The 16,628-nt window shown below is 40.0% G+C and overlaps 1 protein-coding gene across 2 annotated transcripts in view; it reads right to left on the bottom strand.

The window, feature by feature from the left end:
* Nucleotides 1-3,945: 3,945 nt before the first annotated feature.
* SPAG1 (sperm associated antigen 1) overlaps nt 3,946-16,628 on the bottom strand; it is a 41,821-nt gene continuing 29,138 nt past the window's right edge. For both annotated transcript variants that reach the window (XM_071738054.1, XM_071738053.1), the window contains exons 15-19: nt 12,783-12,924; nt 11,763-11,889; nt 7,573-7,737; nt 5,334-5,711; nt 3,946-5,176 (exon numbers count right to left, since the gene is read on the bottom strand). In XM_071738054.1, coding sequence (XP_071594155.1) covers nt 5,045-5,176; nt 5,334-5,711; nt 7,573-7,737; nt 11,763-11,889; nt 12,783-12,924 — 944 coding nt within the window. In that variant the 3' untranslated portion in view covers nt 3,946-5,044. The remainder of the gene's footprint in view (nt 5,177-5,333; nt 5,712-7,572; nt 7,738-11,762; nt 11,890-12,782; nt 12,925-16,628) is intronic.

Below are 16,628 nucleotides of genomic sequence, written 5' to 3'. Positions count from 1 at the left end.
ACCTGTTAATTCTGCTAATGAAGCAAACTGCAAGGGAGGCAACCACTTGACAGAACTTTCTAGGTCAAGTCAGGCTGAGCAATGAATGGGTAGTGGCTGTGGCACAGCAAGAAATGGATGGCATGAAAGGAAGAGAAACTCCAGCCCCTTGCCCTTCTCCCAGCCTGGGTCCACCACCCCCCTCTTCTTCTCTGCCATGGGGCACCCGGGATGCTGCTGGATCTTTGGGTGGTGACTTTCCTCTCTATCTCCCTCTACCCGTGGGTGGTGCTTTGTCTCCCTTTCTCTTCTCTCTCGTTCTCTCTTCCCTCTTCCTCTCTGTCTCTTCTGTTTTCTTCTCTTTTCTGTCTCTTTAGGATTAGGCTAACAACTATAGTTCTAATGCCTACCAGTTCTGTGTTCAATGAAATTGTGTAGTACTGTTATCTTTATGTTGTCCTTGTGGGATCCAACCAGAACCTCCACGTTTGCAGCCATTGGAATGCTCATGAAGCCGGTATGGGAGGCAGAGTTAGATACACAAAACACAAGAGTAGCACTGAACTTTCACAGCTAACAAATCAGTCTACACAAGTCTTGGAAGACAACTTTGAAGATACTATTCTTTAATTCCAATTTGTGGTTTGTTGCTCTTCATATGATGATATTTTAAGGACATAAGATATAAACCAAGGGTATAGACTGTGGACAAGTGAATGAAGAGCTTGAAGGGTTCCTCCAGGAAGGAGGTGGTCTCGTACTGTTCTGCTTGTCTGCTGGCCTTGCTGCCAAAGCTGCTGTGTCCCAAAGGGGGGGGGGGGAGCAATAGACACTGCACAGTGTAACTTGTGAACAGTCTCTTGGAGTCTGAAGAGGAAAATTTGGCAAGTATCCATCAGCTCATGTGTTACGGTTTTGCAATGTCTTTCTAAGTAGATGCAAAATTTTTCATATCAGGTTTTGAATCTTGGTGTAAGAAATCTTGAGAAGGTGAGGGCATGAAAACATCCTCTGAAGATAGGACTTGAAAAGGTGCTGGTCAAGTCCTGGCCAGGACACACTGGTCTGTCTGGTTAGGAGTTGGAGCTCAGTACACAGAAGCATCCCTGCTTTCAGCTGCACATCTCTAAAGGGTCCTGATGAGGTCATATGGCATCTCTGATCCTCATGTTGTGAAGGGAACCCTTGGGCTATGCTGGAGGATCCTCTGAGTAGCTGCATCTAGACCTCCTCCTGGTCTCTCTCTCAGATAAAACAGTTTTGTTCAAGTTCAAAGTTATTGCTAAAATGAATAATATAGCAACCTAGTTCACATAATTAGATTGAAACACAGTTATTTTAAAGTGCCCCTGAGTACAAGTGGAAGCAAGAGTTGTCTTTTAGTTTGCTGAAAATTGTAGCATCAAGACAGAACTGTGTGTTTGGGAATTCATGGTTAAAAAAAAAAAAAGAAAAGAAAAAGTTGTGTTTGTTTTCCAAAAGGAGCCACATTTTATATATGTATTTATTATACTTCTCTATCCTCTCTCATTATTTGCTTTTTAATAGATTACAACAACTTTTCAGAAGTTGGTGATTTTTGTGGTAGCTTCTCTGGCCTTGGTGGGCTCTGCTGCCTCAGTACCCTGGAATGCAGCACCTCAGGAGGGATGCTGTGCAGCTGCAGGAGTAGGAAAAGATGCTCCTGGGTGACCGTGCTCAGCTGTGGGCTCACAGCTCAGGTGTCTGCAGTGCTCCCTATCCTCTGCTTCCAGAGCTGCTGGCCTTGCCTAGTGTGGGGCCTGTGCAACACCTAACGTGCTTTTGTGATTTTGGTTGGGTTTTGGGTTTGTTTTTTTTGATACAGTAACTTTGGTTTCTGGTCCTTCCTGGTGAGGAAGATCCTCCAGATGTGGAGGCTGCTAGGCAGGGACAGGGATGTGCTGCAGGGAGACCAGGCAGAGCTGCAGTTCCTGCAGAGAGTTCCTACAGCTCTGCACCATCCCCATCAAGGCAATTCCCTCCTCTATCAGGAACACAAACACAGGGTTCAAGGCAAAGTCTGTTCCTGGGTGCTGTGTGACCTCGCTCAGCTTCCCTGCTGCATGGAAAACCTGACCTCACCTCCCAGCACTCAGAGTGCACAGAAAGCTGCAGGTACAGCACGGGCAGCCAGTGCTGAGCAGTGACAACCCCAGGGTCAGGCAGGGCTGAACACGGGACAGAAGCAGAGCTGGCCCTACAGCGCTGAGCAAACCTGTCCTGCCCTGTGTGGCAAAGTGTCAGAGAGCGAGCACACCAAGTTAGGCAGCCGGAGAGACCTCTGTGTGAAGCTCCTGCTGTAACACTTCTGCCCCATCACCAGCTCCTGGCTGCGTGCTCTGCTGGAATTGTGGGGAAGGCAAAAGAGGGAAAGGTCCCTGGAGCACAGCTGGGTAAGAGCATCCTCTCACCAGCCTCTGAGCTGATATGTGAAATGTGATGAAACTGCTGCACTGGGCTCCCCTTCAAATGTTCTGGATCAGACAGGGAACAGGTACCTGCCTGGCACAAAAATTCAGCCTCCTGGCAGCAGCTGGAAGCTCAACCACAAATGTTAAGCTGCTGTCACACCAGCACCTGTTTCACCAGGTCCTGCTGAGCAACAGGACTGTTACTGTTTACCATCTCCACAATAAGAACATTAAAATTCACAGCAGCCCAAATCAGAGTGGTGGGGTTTAGGCACCAGGCTGCTGTTGGTGTGTTTTATGTGGCTCAAGCTACCCCTCCCTCACAGACTGTGCTGAGGGTGTTTCTGAACACATCACTGTGTCCCGGACACTTCACTCCCCTCTTTTCCCCCTGTACCTCCTCTTGCTTACAAGCAAAACCACCCTGATGTTTGCTGCTGCATTTATTTACCAGGGTGGCATTTAGCAAGCAGGACACCAGGGCCCTGCACTGCCCCAGCTGGAGGCTGCAGCTCACACTGAAATGGGTTCCATCCCAGTGGGCAGGAAACAGTGCTGCTACAAACCTATTTTTAGGTTTCTAGTTTAATTGCAAGGGATTGATTAAAACTGTCCTAAAATTAACTGTGCCACTATACACCTGTCTCTGAAAACCCATTTGTTTGTTTCCTCATGGATACATGAGGACTTGTCAAGAACACTCCATTTAAAAATCTTGTCTTTTAAAGTAGTTTGTTTTGGTTTTTTGGTTTTTTTTAATGTCTCCTAAATTTACTAAATTATATTTTTGATGATTTACTGCTGCAGAAATTCCCATTTTTGTCTTCAGTCTCAAAATGAACTATACAAACAAGACACCAGCCTTAGCAGTCAAGACTCCTTCCTAGCAGACACCTGAAGAGTTTATAATACTTGGGATTTTTGTGGCACAGAGATTCAACTTCACCAAAGGCTTTTATGTGGTGGCTTTTGTCTCTTACTCAACTACAAGTTTCAAATAAGTGAGACTATTTTTAAATTACATAGCTGCTTTTTATGCTTTTTAGCAAAATAACTTTTTCCTAATCCATGCGTTATTAATACAACCCTTCAACTTATTATTAAAACTACTCTGAACTCTATTAAATGAAGATTGATTAGGTTTTCTAAACCATGTCAGGAAGTTGCACACATACAATTAATCTTCTCTAAAAATACTTAACTACAGTGTAAAAAATAAAAATATTTAAATCATTAAAACACAAGTTAGTGAATGTGAATACTGTGTCACTATGATTGAAGAATGAGATTGTCATGTTCAGGACAGGTCTATAGCTCATATAATCTATGCATAACCAATTGTACTTCACCAACAAAGTGCCATTCTCATAAAAAGAGAACATTCAAAAGGAAAAAACAACCCCACCACTAGTACTGATGGTTCCTTAGGAATTAAAAACCTCATTCTTAGCACTCTGCTTCAAGACAAAACTCATAATCCACATGTCTGAATTATAAAGCTAAGAAGTGTAGGACCAGAGAAGAGAATCCATAATTGTTCTTCTCCAGAAACAAGCTTTATTTTTTTTAAATTAATATACACCTGAGAAAAACATTACAACAACATTCTTAGTAGTATTTCTGTAGTGCTAGTAAGTCTGATATACATTTATATCACATGTGCAAAGAAGGCATTGGGGTGTTTGGAAAAACTTAAAAGCTTCATCTGGAAAAAGCAAGGTTTGTCAGAGTCAAATATAAAACAAGTATTGCCTGAAATAACAAAAATTAATCATATTGGTCCACAAAAAGGTTTTATTTTTAGCTTTATGAATATGCCTGTAAACAGAGATAGCTGGTGGTGTGAATAATCTTATTATAAAACTCGAGTTAAATATTTTTATTGCTAAGTGCAGCCACTTCTGTTCACCAGTCACTTCAAAAGCCATGCAAACTCGCAGTCCTTCCACATACTGAAAAAATTTAGTCCTCTGTGCACTAAAAAGTACTTGCTTGTTAATAATTTTAAAAACATATTGTTTTATTTAATAATTAATTCTTTTGATTCAAAGGTTCTACGACAAGCTAATATATTATTCATTCACCTTTGTTGCTAAGCTGCACCAAAAATATTTAAATCTGTTTTGTATAGAGGAAGGATAGTGAAGAAATAGATGGTTTGTAGTTTTATCTGAAAAGCATTTAATACTTTTTGTAAATTCATGTTAGCAAACCTATTTCTAACTGACCTGTTCAGCTTGAAGACACCACTTCTTTATCACAAGAACACACAACTCACAAAATTTTAGGAGATGACTAAAAGGGTATTATCTATCGTACCATCCAGTTATTTCACTGTAAAATATATTTTCATGTATATAATTAACACAATCTAAACAAAATCTGTATTCCAAATAACATGTAACATGAGCTGTTACTGAACACAAACACATGCATTGAATTCTATGGATTAAAAATTTTTACAACTACAAGAAAAAAAGAGCAGCAAGTTTTAAATATGCATATGCTGTCAAAACAGAACAGAATTCCAACAGTCTGGGTAAAAACCTGTTTCAACCCAGCAACTCTGCAGAGTTTATCAATCCATCTTATAAACATGAACTATGTGCATGCGACCAACAAATTTTAACTTCTTAAAGTTCATAAACCTTTTTAAGGCTCTGAAGATCTTCCAAAGAATACTGCTGATTCTGGTTTTCTGAAAGTAAGTCAAACAGTTGCTGAACCTGCTGTTTGTCATTTCTGCTAAGAAGGGCCAGCACCACCTAAAAAAACAGATTAAATTTTATAATTAACACATGTTGATTAAAAATCATGGGATTTGACAGAGATAAAAGGAAACAATAGGCTGAATTTGTAAGATATGAAAATTTCCTTCGCGTTTCTGTTCAACCTCAGTACACGTTCAATCGAGTTTCTTACCTTAAATCTTTCTGCTTTGCTCAAGTAGAAAAGGTGCTGATATGCAAGGCCAGCGTCTTTTTCAACTATGTAATGTTTCAATGATTGGATAAAAATCAAGAAGATTTCTCCTTCGAGCTTGTTACTTAGTAGCACTGGTAATTTTTCTGGATCAGTAATTGTTAAAAGATCTGCACAAGCAGCTTTATCCTGACTGGCATGCACTGTGTTCATTATCTGACCAAAGTCATAAGCATTGGATGGTTCAGAAATATGCAGTTTCTCAGAGGTCTTCAGTGGCACACTCTTCTGAACTGCTTCCTGAGAAGTAACATGATCAGTCACAGAATTGTCTGATGTAGCAAATGGTCTCTCTTCCTCTTCATCAGATTCAGTCACCTTCACAGAGAAAATGGCAATAAATAATTTTCAAGCGAATACTCTGAAGCTTCATAAATTTTATGAATAGATCTATAATTTCATTAAATTATAGTTACAGTTTACTCTTCATAAAAGAGTCCTTTACGTCCTACTTCCCCCCAGAATAGCATCTCTCTAATTAATCTTCAAGGCTTGTAGTTAAAAGTGTGCACTGGGAGAAGGCTGAGGACGACTGTGTACACATGTATGAGGAGTGAAGCTGCAGGAGAGGAGCAGAACTGAAGTTCTGTCCCCAGATACCCACCTTTCAGTCCACTGCTGGGCCTTCAGACTAGTACAGGTACCTGTACTTCAGGTACATGACAGTTCCATCAGGTTGCAACAGCAACCTCTTTGCAAATCTCACAGAAGAAGGAGAAAGATCAGCATGGTCTTACTGCTTAAATACCCACTTAACTTCTCCAGAGTTTGCAGCCTGTACTCATTTCATCAATCAGTTGCTAGAAAATTAACAGTGGGGTTGACTACATTTGCTAAAATCCATTCCAAGCAATCAAGAGCTGTGGAATTATTATAAACTGAGTAAACTGTCAATTGAATGTAATCTCTCCAAGGGATGCCAAAGTTTTCAGAAAGTTTGAGGATCTTGTGCTGCACAGTACAGTGCTGTGAGCTACGTTATTTGGGCTTATAAACATTTTTTTTCTATTTTTTCAACAATCTTTAGTATCAAGAGAGAAATCTTGACTGTCTTATAGCTTGATTAAAATGGAGTAATAACGATAAATCCCAATTCCTAATAAGGTTTTCTTACTTTTCTTTGCATTCTGCTTGCACTACAGCAGGCAAGACAGGGAAGGCTCTCTAAGAGGGCAGCTGTAGTTAATGACAGCAAACATTCATGTTTCCTGCCCCACCTCTGGAAAAACTACCACTGCCAGCAGCGTAGTCAGCTGGTCTCTGAACAATGTACTGAACACTTCCTAACCTCCCAGAATACTCTCCAGGTCCCTCTGGCTGTCACAAATCAGAGCTTAACTAACACCATACCCAGCTTACACTACTTACATAAAATCCCATGAACTCGTGACAACGTGAAGTGTTTCCACAGAATGAGTTATTTCTACAATAATCACTGCAGTTCCCATTATACCTGCATTTTGGAATTACACTCTCAAATTACAGTATCACTGTACAGACTGGCAACTGTGTGTTTTAACTATTGGTTTCACAATAAAAAAAGAGAGAAAACCCCAAAACATTCTTAAAGGACCATCAAAGCAACAATCCAAACATATCAGATGACTGAGAAAATCCTTTCATCGCCCAATTCTTTGATCTGGGACATGAAAGTTACATCCCATTTTCCTTCATAAGATCTGACAGGTATTTTACTCCTACTCTTGCTCTTCAAGGCAGGATTTTGTCCTTCAGACCAGTAACTTTGCTATTAGCACAAAAAGAGCCAGCACGCCTGCTGACTCTGAGCCTTTGCCAGCAGAGCTCCAGGGGCTTCCCCAGTAAACTGCAATTTCACAGCCATATTCCAAAAAATTGTCATTTCAAAGTCTAAGCAGTTTTTTGTTTACAAGGAACCTATCCTGAAGTTTAATGCCATCTAAATGTACTTTTTTCTCTTTCTGCTGTGGCTCTGAATATACCTGAAACCAGCCCAAGCTTCACTGTAAAATGTAATGGACACTGAACACATCATATGCAAGAATCCTCCAGTGTGTCCTCAAAATAACATGAAAAATACAATCCCCCCCAAAAAAAGAAATAGCAGAGATAAGAAGTGCAAAACAAACAAAAGCTTTAATATTATCTCATCCAACATGTGGCTTCTGTACTGCTTGCTTTTAAAAATGAACAGATATACCTCTTGTATGCTTATCTTCTTCCTTTGCTTTTGTTGCCCATCAGCTGCAGTGCTGCTGTCATGGTTGAGCAGTTGGGTCACCTCCTCTAGTTCCATTTTTGCTTCAAGAACATATGGATCTATGAGAAGTACTTTGTTGAAATCATCAACACTGGCTTGGTAATTCTGTAATTAGAAGGCAAAATATATTTTTTCATAAGCACAACACTAGAAAAATACATTTGAACTACCATACTGTCCTTTACAATAAATAAAACCAAAAATGCTAGGATTTGATATTAAGTAGACAAAAAAAATCTAAACATAGATGTGTAATTTCATTACAGGGAGAAAAGCAGATTGAGGATGAGTTTGAGATAGTTTTGTGACTAAGTATGACTTCTGTATTGAATATGTAATACGAACTAATTTATTCTGAGCAGTATATTTCCTGTATCAGAGGACAGATCATTGAAGGCTGCTGCTTTCAAGCATAATTGCTTCCAGAGTAACAGTTCCTCAAGATTAATACAGTATAAGCTCATCAACAGTCTGCATACTTGGCCAATAAAAGAAAGTTTAATTAAGCTTAAATTAAAAATATACCCAATCTTCCTGGTCTTCAATCCAACAGACCATCTCTTACAGTTTAAGAAGGGAAATTTTTGCTGCTGCTTGAAAAGATTTGGATTACATTATGAACTCTGGGATAAACAGGATTAGAAAGACAAACATGAAGATAAGAGTGGCATTAGTACACAGTTCTTCAATAAGCAGCCTTGTCATTTGTTTAGTGATTTCATTTCAAATTTTGGCATTAGGAATAATTTTTTTTAAACCAAATTTTCTGGAAAGACAAAGGAAATAGCATTAATTTTGAGGAAGACTGAAATATCACAAGGAGGGCTGGAAATGTCACTTGTGGGCTGGAATGTCAAAAATAAGGATGAAATGTAACAGTAAACAGTAATAGACCATGCAAACAGTAAAAAAATTAACATAATTTACTTCTGTACAGGACCTAATTTTAATTATGTTCCCTGGCAGTATCATAAGGTTCTGTAAGTCATTCCTATTATGAAAAAAATCCTCGTGTACCAGCTGAGGTATTTCCTCTGCATCTCAACTGTAATAAAAAGCTCTAGTGTACAAGTCACAGTCTGTTCCCTACACAGAATATTTTGTTCAGTACTGATGACCAGTACTCAAGGTGCAGAGACACTTCAGTAAGACTGTAAGTGAACTGAAGTCTCCTGTATCATGAAGGAAGAGTAAGAGAACTAGAATTATTTAGCCTCAGCAAATGATTGCAGAAATGGGGCAGATTGCTTTAATCATAAAAGAGCTGCTAATGAAGCTGAACCTTTTTAATGTAATGTGAAGATTTACAACTACAGAGAAATGAGATTCTGGAACAGACTTCTGGAAGTGATCACAAGGATAACCAAACAACCAACCCTCCTGGATTTAAAATTGCAGCCTGCCAGACTTCTCAACAAGGATGGTGTAAGACTTGTGCCCAAAGAAAAAGACTGGATGGTCAGCTCTAAGAGATGCAGTCTGGGGTCCTATGTCCTATGTTATAGCTCAAATTCATCATCCAAGCATGATTTGTTCCTGATCTGCCCTTAACTACATTTCAGTAAATCTGGGGAAAAAACCCAGCCTCTCTTACTACGGACAGACTGGAGAGTTGGGCTGATTCCAACAGGATGAGGTTCAAAAAGGCCAAGTGCCGGGTCCTGCACTTTGGCCACAACAACCCCATGGGGAGCTCCAGGCTGGGCACAGAGTGGCTGAGAGCAGCCAGGCAGAAAGGGACCTGGGAGTCTGGATTGACAGGAAGCTGAACATGAGCCAGCAGTGTGCCCAGGTGGCCAAGAAGGCCAATGGCATCCTGGCCTGGATCAGGAACAGCGTGGCCAGCAGGTCCAGGGAAGTGATTCTGCCCCTGTACTCAGCGCTGGTGAGGCCACAGCTTGAGTCCTGTGTCCAGTTCTGGGCCCCTCAGTTCAGGAAGGATATCGAGGTCCTGGAGCAGGTCCAAAGGAGGGCAACCAGGCTGGTGAAGGGACTCCAGCACAGATCCTATGAGGAGAGGCTGAGGGAGCTGGGGCTGTTCAGCCTGGAGAAGAGGAGGCTCAGGGGAGACCTCATCACTCTCTACAACTCCCTGAAAGGAGGGGGTAGCCAGGTGGGGGTTGGTCTCTTTTCCCAGACAACTTTCAACAAGACAAGAGGGCACGGTCTTAAGTTGTGCCAGGGGAGGTTTAGGTTGGACATTAGAAAGAATTTCTTTACTGAGAGGGTGATCAAGCATTGGAATGGGCTGCCCCGGGAAGTGGTGGACTCTCTGTCCCTGGAGATATTTAAAAAGAGACTGGATGTGGCACTCAGTGCCATGGTCTGGTAACTGCAGCAGTAGTGGATCAAGGGTTGGACTTGATGATCTCTGAGGTCCCTTCCAACCCAGCCAATTCTATGATTCTATGATTAAATTCCACAGCTTAGTTAGGTCTTTGCCAAACCATATGCTTTTAGCTCCAAAAATTTTTAATTACAGAGTAATTTGTCAACCTCAAATCACTTTTGTTGCTCTCTTTGGTTTTACAAATCACTCACATCCCTGGAATTAGCAATAAGGAAGGCATTAAATCCAACCACGATAGAATGTTTTGGATTCCCCAGCTCAGAATGGTCTGAAGGAACCCACCAAAAGTGTGTTTCAGGCTATGTCTTCAATAATATAAAAATAGAATTTTTTCCCTAGGATTTAAAAAACCTAAAAGTTATATTTCCAATTCTTGACATTCTTCCTTAGTTTCTAATTCCCTTTTTTGACTGGTAGACTCACTTTGTAACTGCTCATATTTATATATATATATATATATATATATTTTTATCAACTTCAACAACATGGGCTTTGGATGACTAGTACCAGGCAGCTTGGCACAATTACAGAAAAGATTTGACACAAAATAAAGACCTCTCACCTTTGAAATTAAATGGAAATTAACTTAATTTTTGAAATTAAATTTGAAATTTTCCCAAGTTTCATACCTATTGTAACAGGAAAATTTTTATCACAAACAACGTTTATCCCATGGCTTTTACAACTTGCATTTGGAACTACAACATGGGATGAGAATAGGCCAGGGTACAGCTAAGCACAAACAGGTTGTCCCCAAGTAATCTGCAAACTGAGACACATTCAGGTAATTTTTTTTAAGGGAGTAAAGGTAATGGAGGTCTGAGGCAAGTATTCCTTTGATGGGTGCTGCTGGAATATGATGGATGCTTGGAGTGAACCCTTCCAGGTATAAGGAGCAACAAGGCAGAAAGAACTTAAAATGCTTCTTTAGATGGCTGTAAAATTTAATGCAAAGTAGATGGTGACAGCTGCCATCACAAGCCAAGAGAAGTGAGAAGCTGACAATACAGTAACAGGTAAGAGCTGACAGGTAGGGTAAGGATTGCTATGAAAGAATTATGAAGTGTAGAGGTTAATTACCTCCACTGGAGAACTCTCAGAGGGATGAGAAAAAGAAGCCACATGGTTCAAGTGCCAGAATACAAGATTTGCAGTCACACTGAGGATGGAGATGAGCAATGGAAGTCTGCATTTGTGAAGATCAGGCAAAAGGATACTCAAAAAACTGTATGCAAGATGAGCAGAGCACAGACAACACCACTAGGTAGGTGGAAAAGGCTGAGCCTCCACACTGTCTACACTGTAAAAAAGCAGATTACTGATTAAGGTTCATAATGCATCTGGAGAAGGAAGAAAGAGAGGATAATAAAACCTCTGGCTTAACATGGCAAACATTCAAATATGAGCTGATGCCAAAACACACAGCTTGAGATTTTAGTTTGGACAGATGAAGACTTGGAGAGAATCCATTTGTCATCAGCAAGGATGTAGTAGCAGACTGGGATACCAGAAGTATTTTAGAACATAAGAACAGATTTGAAACTTGCTTAACCAATCTCTAGTCAAACCAATATCCTTGTGCCTTCTCAAATGACTCCAGCCAACGTGCAGTTTATGTTGCAATAACATTTATATGTATGCCTTATGCTCTACAAAATAAGAAACCATCCACACTGCATACTTTATATACACCCATTAACTACCACTACCTGGTTGCCTTTGAAGGGGATAAGCAAGTTCAGAAGTGGTTAAGAATACCTGTCATGTTCTTTTTCCTCACCTGTAATCCTTTGCACGCTAGTGCTCTTCTATAAAAAGCTTTAATATTAGAACCTTCTCTCTGAAGAACATGATCACAGTCCTGCTTAGCCTCTTCATATTTACTCAGTTTCAAGTAACAGAGAGCTCTAGCACAGAAAAACAGAATACACTGCAATGTAAGTAAAATCTACAAAGCTGTAGTGCCAATAGTATCTGACTCATAAATGTTAATTACAATACTTCACAAAAATTCAGTCTCTATGTGGTATTTTTTGAGGTACATCCAAACCAGTAAGTAGTAATAACACCACTGGATTAACTTAGAGAGGGCCAATTCATGCAATAAAAGTCAAAATTCAAGTACAACTAATGCTTGAAGTTAGGCAAATACGCAAGCATTTTTAAAGTAGATCCTATGTTAGGGTATGAAAATATGGTAATGGCCATAGTATGGATTTTATACAGCCATTCCAGTAAAAAAGTGCTCTACATTATACAGACAATAATGCTTTCTCCACCAAATTGTTATTTTGAAGTCTCCTAGACGAGTACTGGTCTAATCAAATCCTTCTAGTTTGTGAAAGCTGGTAAGATTACAGCATAACAAATTAATTAAGTCAACCTTTAAAACATAGCCAATTTATGACCGTGTTCCTACTTTTATTTTCTCAAAATGTAGATTTTCTCTGAACTATTACTCTTCATATTTGACATACTGCCACTGCATGTTAGTTTTTAATTAAAATCATAACAGTGTTCTTAAACAATGCTGTAAAATGCTATGCTAATTATAACTGCTAGTACTGCTTATTCTTTTTATATAAAGATTTTAACATATACATCAGTGACACTAATATTTGCTCCCCTTGGGAAAATAATACAGTTGAACAAAAAAATCAATTTTGTTATGAGAAACTCTCATCAAGTAGGGAAACTCCCCCCCTCCTTTTTTTACAAGTGACTGAAGGGATGCAAAAACTCGATGAGGAAATATAATTACTGCTATCCGACAAAGCAGGGTTAGGCTTTGGATCTTTACCTGTTAGTGTAGACCGTACATTCCTCGGTATTTAACTTCAGGCATTCACTGTATTTATTTACAGCTTCTTCGTATTTACCCATTTTTACAAAATCATTCCCTTCACTTTTTAATGTCTTGAACTTCTCCTCAGCTTCCTCACCTGCATTACAAAAGGATCACAGTGTTACATAAGAAAGTCAGTTCATTACGGGTAGCTGAGTAACCTACACAGACTAAGAATAAATGTCTGGCAACTGGAGCAACTTTATCAGTCTGTACATTGCAATTTCTGCCCCAGATCTCCCAGCTGCTCTAAGGCAGACATAAACCACCATATCTCATTCTTCCCCATGCACCAGAATAACTATTTTGCTGAGAATAAGGGAATGCAACTGCTCACGCTACACTTTGGCTTCCTTCTGTCTGCTCCTTCTGAGTGGTTGAGAGGGACCATGTACCCCCCCTGAGACACCTCTTTTATTGGCAACAGTGGAGATTTAACCAGCAGGACTAAAGGCCACCTAGATCCACCATCCCATCAATGTGGCCATAATTTGATCTAACATTCCTTCTGCAAGCAACTACCTATCACACTTACTATGCTAAACTGACAATGACAGTCACATCAGTAGAGGTTAGTGACACATCAGTAATATTCTGCTAATAAAAGATGCTTTGTGGAACCTGAAAACACCTAACTATACTTTTTAACACTGCGTGCTTCCCTAATTGTCTTTCCTTCTGAACTCCACATCATTTGTTGCACATGCTCCTGAGTTAGACCACAATTTTTAGCTGTGTTTGCAGTGGAAAAATCAATCCTGACTATAGTTTCACATCTCTTTGGACAGTGAACAGTTATTAGTAAAATAGCTCTAAATAAATTATAATGGGAAAATCTACTTTTCATACCTTGCTAAAGAACATGAGCCCCTGACAAGCTTCAGGTTTTAAACACTGCATATAACAAGACAGTTTTAACCAACATTTAACTCAGTGAGTTCTTTTATAACAACATGGCAGCCTCCTGTGTGGACTTGAGGTAAAAGCTAAGTAAGGATGTGAAAACAGAACAAAGTCATGCATGAAACACAACTAAACTGTAAGTGAAGACAAACAGACAATTGCTGAAAACAGTGCCAGCCAACAGCAATGCTTAGCTATTACCTGAAGTTTATTACTAATTCACTTGTGACACCAGCTACTACCATTTCATCCCACTGATTTAGTACACATTTGTGAAGGCAACAACAGCCTTAACATCTGCCTTAATGTCACTTCTGTGAAGAAAATAGTTACACAGCCTGAATTGAATATTTCTAAAAACAAAGCCTAACCACAGCACACTTGATCTGAAGTTGAGACATGTGCCACAGATCACACTTCATGAAGACAGTGCCAGACAGTTTCCTAAGCTTCTTAACAGGCTAAACATGATCACGGGTGTTCTCAGGAGCCACTTAATCTGTGTAGTTTTTATTATGATGATCTTCAAATTCTCTCTTAACAAGGTTACAAAGATCTGAATTTAGTACTTAAAAGGTTTAGATTTAATAGGTTGGCTGTACATTGAAAGAAAAATTCCACAAGTTGTATTCCTTAACAGAAAAAGCCTGGAGTATAATCAGTACAACAAAAAGCACTTTTCAAGCTAAGCATTTATATTTATTAGCAACAGTTGTGAAAATACCATTTTTCTACTTAATTTAAAAAGGACAAGTTAAACACAATAGCTGCCCAGTCCCTAAGAGTGATGAATCAGTAATGACATGGACTGACAAGTGCAATGAATTTATTAATTAAATTGATCTTAAACATCAACATGCCTCATGTTTCTTAAATGAAAAGCAATTCTCTGCAGTGCTACTACAGTTAAGTGTGCAGTATTATTCAAGTCATATATAAACCATACTATTACAAGTTTCTAGACCATGCTTTATGCTTGAGAAATAATGTCCAGTGCTTATACATGCATGTATTTGAAAACTGTCTTCTTTTTTTACATCAGGTACAGACAGATTCAATGCTATCTGAAATACCACTTTTAAAGCCACTGAACCTGAAGTACCTGTGCTCAGCACTTCCCTGCTCCCATCCCCTGCTCTGCCTCCTCAGTCACCCCTCAGGTGGCAAGTGCCCAAGGGTGCTGGTTATATGAGGATATTGACTACTGCAGTAATTCATTATGGACAGCTAACCCTGTCACTGTTACATATTTACCCAGCCAGATTGTCTTCAGCACTACTTTTCTTTTTTAAATAAACTCAAAGGGAAACCAGTTATCAGTCAAGTAAGAGTAAAAAAATTATACAGTTAACATAGTTAAGGCCTTCCTTGGAAAAAAAGAGTGTTTAACGTCAATAAAAGCTGAACCAGAAAGGTTCCTTCACCTGGTTTACTGGAGGAGAACTACAGAAACAACTATGAAAGGGAAAAAAAAGGAGGAGGAAAAAATGTGTCCTAAAGCAGTTAGGCACCCAGCACTTACATGTAAACAGGTCCAACACAAGCATCTTTAAAAGGTGACTACTAAATGGCTACTGTCAAAGTCACAACCCATTGTAAAAAATAAATAAATAAAAACCCCTCTAACAGTGTTCTGTAACCCATTTGTACATCCACTGGCCATCAGAGGCCTTTCTATTCTGAAGAGTTGAGCAATGCTTTCAAGCACAATTAAATGACACATATAAATGATGCATCTGATTATGTTACTGAGGCTGGGTGTTCACTTGTTCAGGTCATGAGGATTTTTTGGGAAAACTCAGTTATAACTGTAGTGTGATGTCAGGGAAAGTTGTGGTAGTACTCAATATACAGCTGATACTATTTCTGCTATACTTGATTTTATGTGACTTCAGAAATTATATCAAATCATAGAATCACAGAATGGTTTTGGTTAGAAGGGACATTAAAGACCATATAGTTCCAATCCCCCATGCATGGTCAGGGACACCTCCCACTAGAGCAGGCTGCTCAAAACCCAATCCAACCTGATCTTGAACACTCCAAGGAAGGGGGTACCCACAACTTCCCCAGGCAACCTGTTCTCACCACCCTCACACTGAAAAATTTCTTCCTAATGTCTAACCTAAACCTACCCTCTTCAAGTTCAAAACCACTCCCTCTTGTCCTATCACTAAAAGCCAGCATTCCTGTAGGCCCCTTCACATACTGGAAGGCTACTACAAGGTCTCCCCAGAGCCTTCTCTTCTCCAGGCTGAACAACCCCAGCTCTCAGCCTTGTCCTTACAGGAGTGATCCAGCCCCCTGATCATCTTTTGTGGCCCTCCTCTACACTTGTCCTAACAGCTCCATGCCTTTCTTGTGTTGGAAGCTCCAGAACTGGACACAGTGCTCCAGATGGAGTCTCACAAGAGCAGAGTGGGAGAATCACCTCTTTCAACCTGCTGGCCACACTTCTTTTGGTGCAGCCCAGGATATGGTTGGCTTTCTGGGCTGCAAGTGCACATTGCTGGCTCATATTGAGCTTTTTATCAACCAACTTTAGTGCTTTATCAACGACTTTAGTGCCAAGTCCTTCTCCTCAAGGCTGTTTTCAATCCATTCTCTTCTCTTCTCTTCTACAGTGGGTGGATCTCCCTTCTCCCAGTCCCTATCTTTAACTTCTGCAACTTGGGTGGTGTGGCCAGAGCTTTTGGTGGTGAAGACTGAGGCAGAAAGTCATTGAGTACCTTGGCCTTCTCCGTATTCCGCATGACCAGGTCTCCTGTTTTCTTCTAGAGAGGGCCCACATTTTCCCTAGTCTGCCTCTTATCACTGATGTACCTGTAGAAACACTTCTTGTTGACCTTGGCAACAAGGTTTAATTTAACAAGGTCCTGGCCAAGTTTAATTCTACCA

Source organism: Heliangelus exortis, chromosome 2 (genome assembly GCF_036169615.1).
Source record: "Heliangelus exortis chromosome 2, bHelExo1.hap1, whole genome shotgun sequence".
Classification (NCBI taxonomy): Eukaryota; Metazoa; Chordata; class Aves; order Apodiformes; family Trochilidae; genus Heliangelus; species Heliangelus exortis.
Note: the sequence above shows the minus strand (reverse complement) of the source record. Positions and strands in the feature narration are given on the sequence as shown.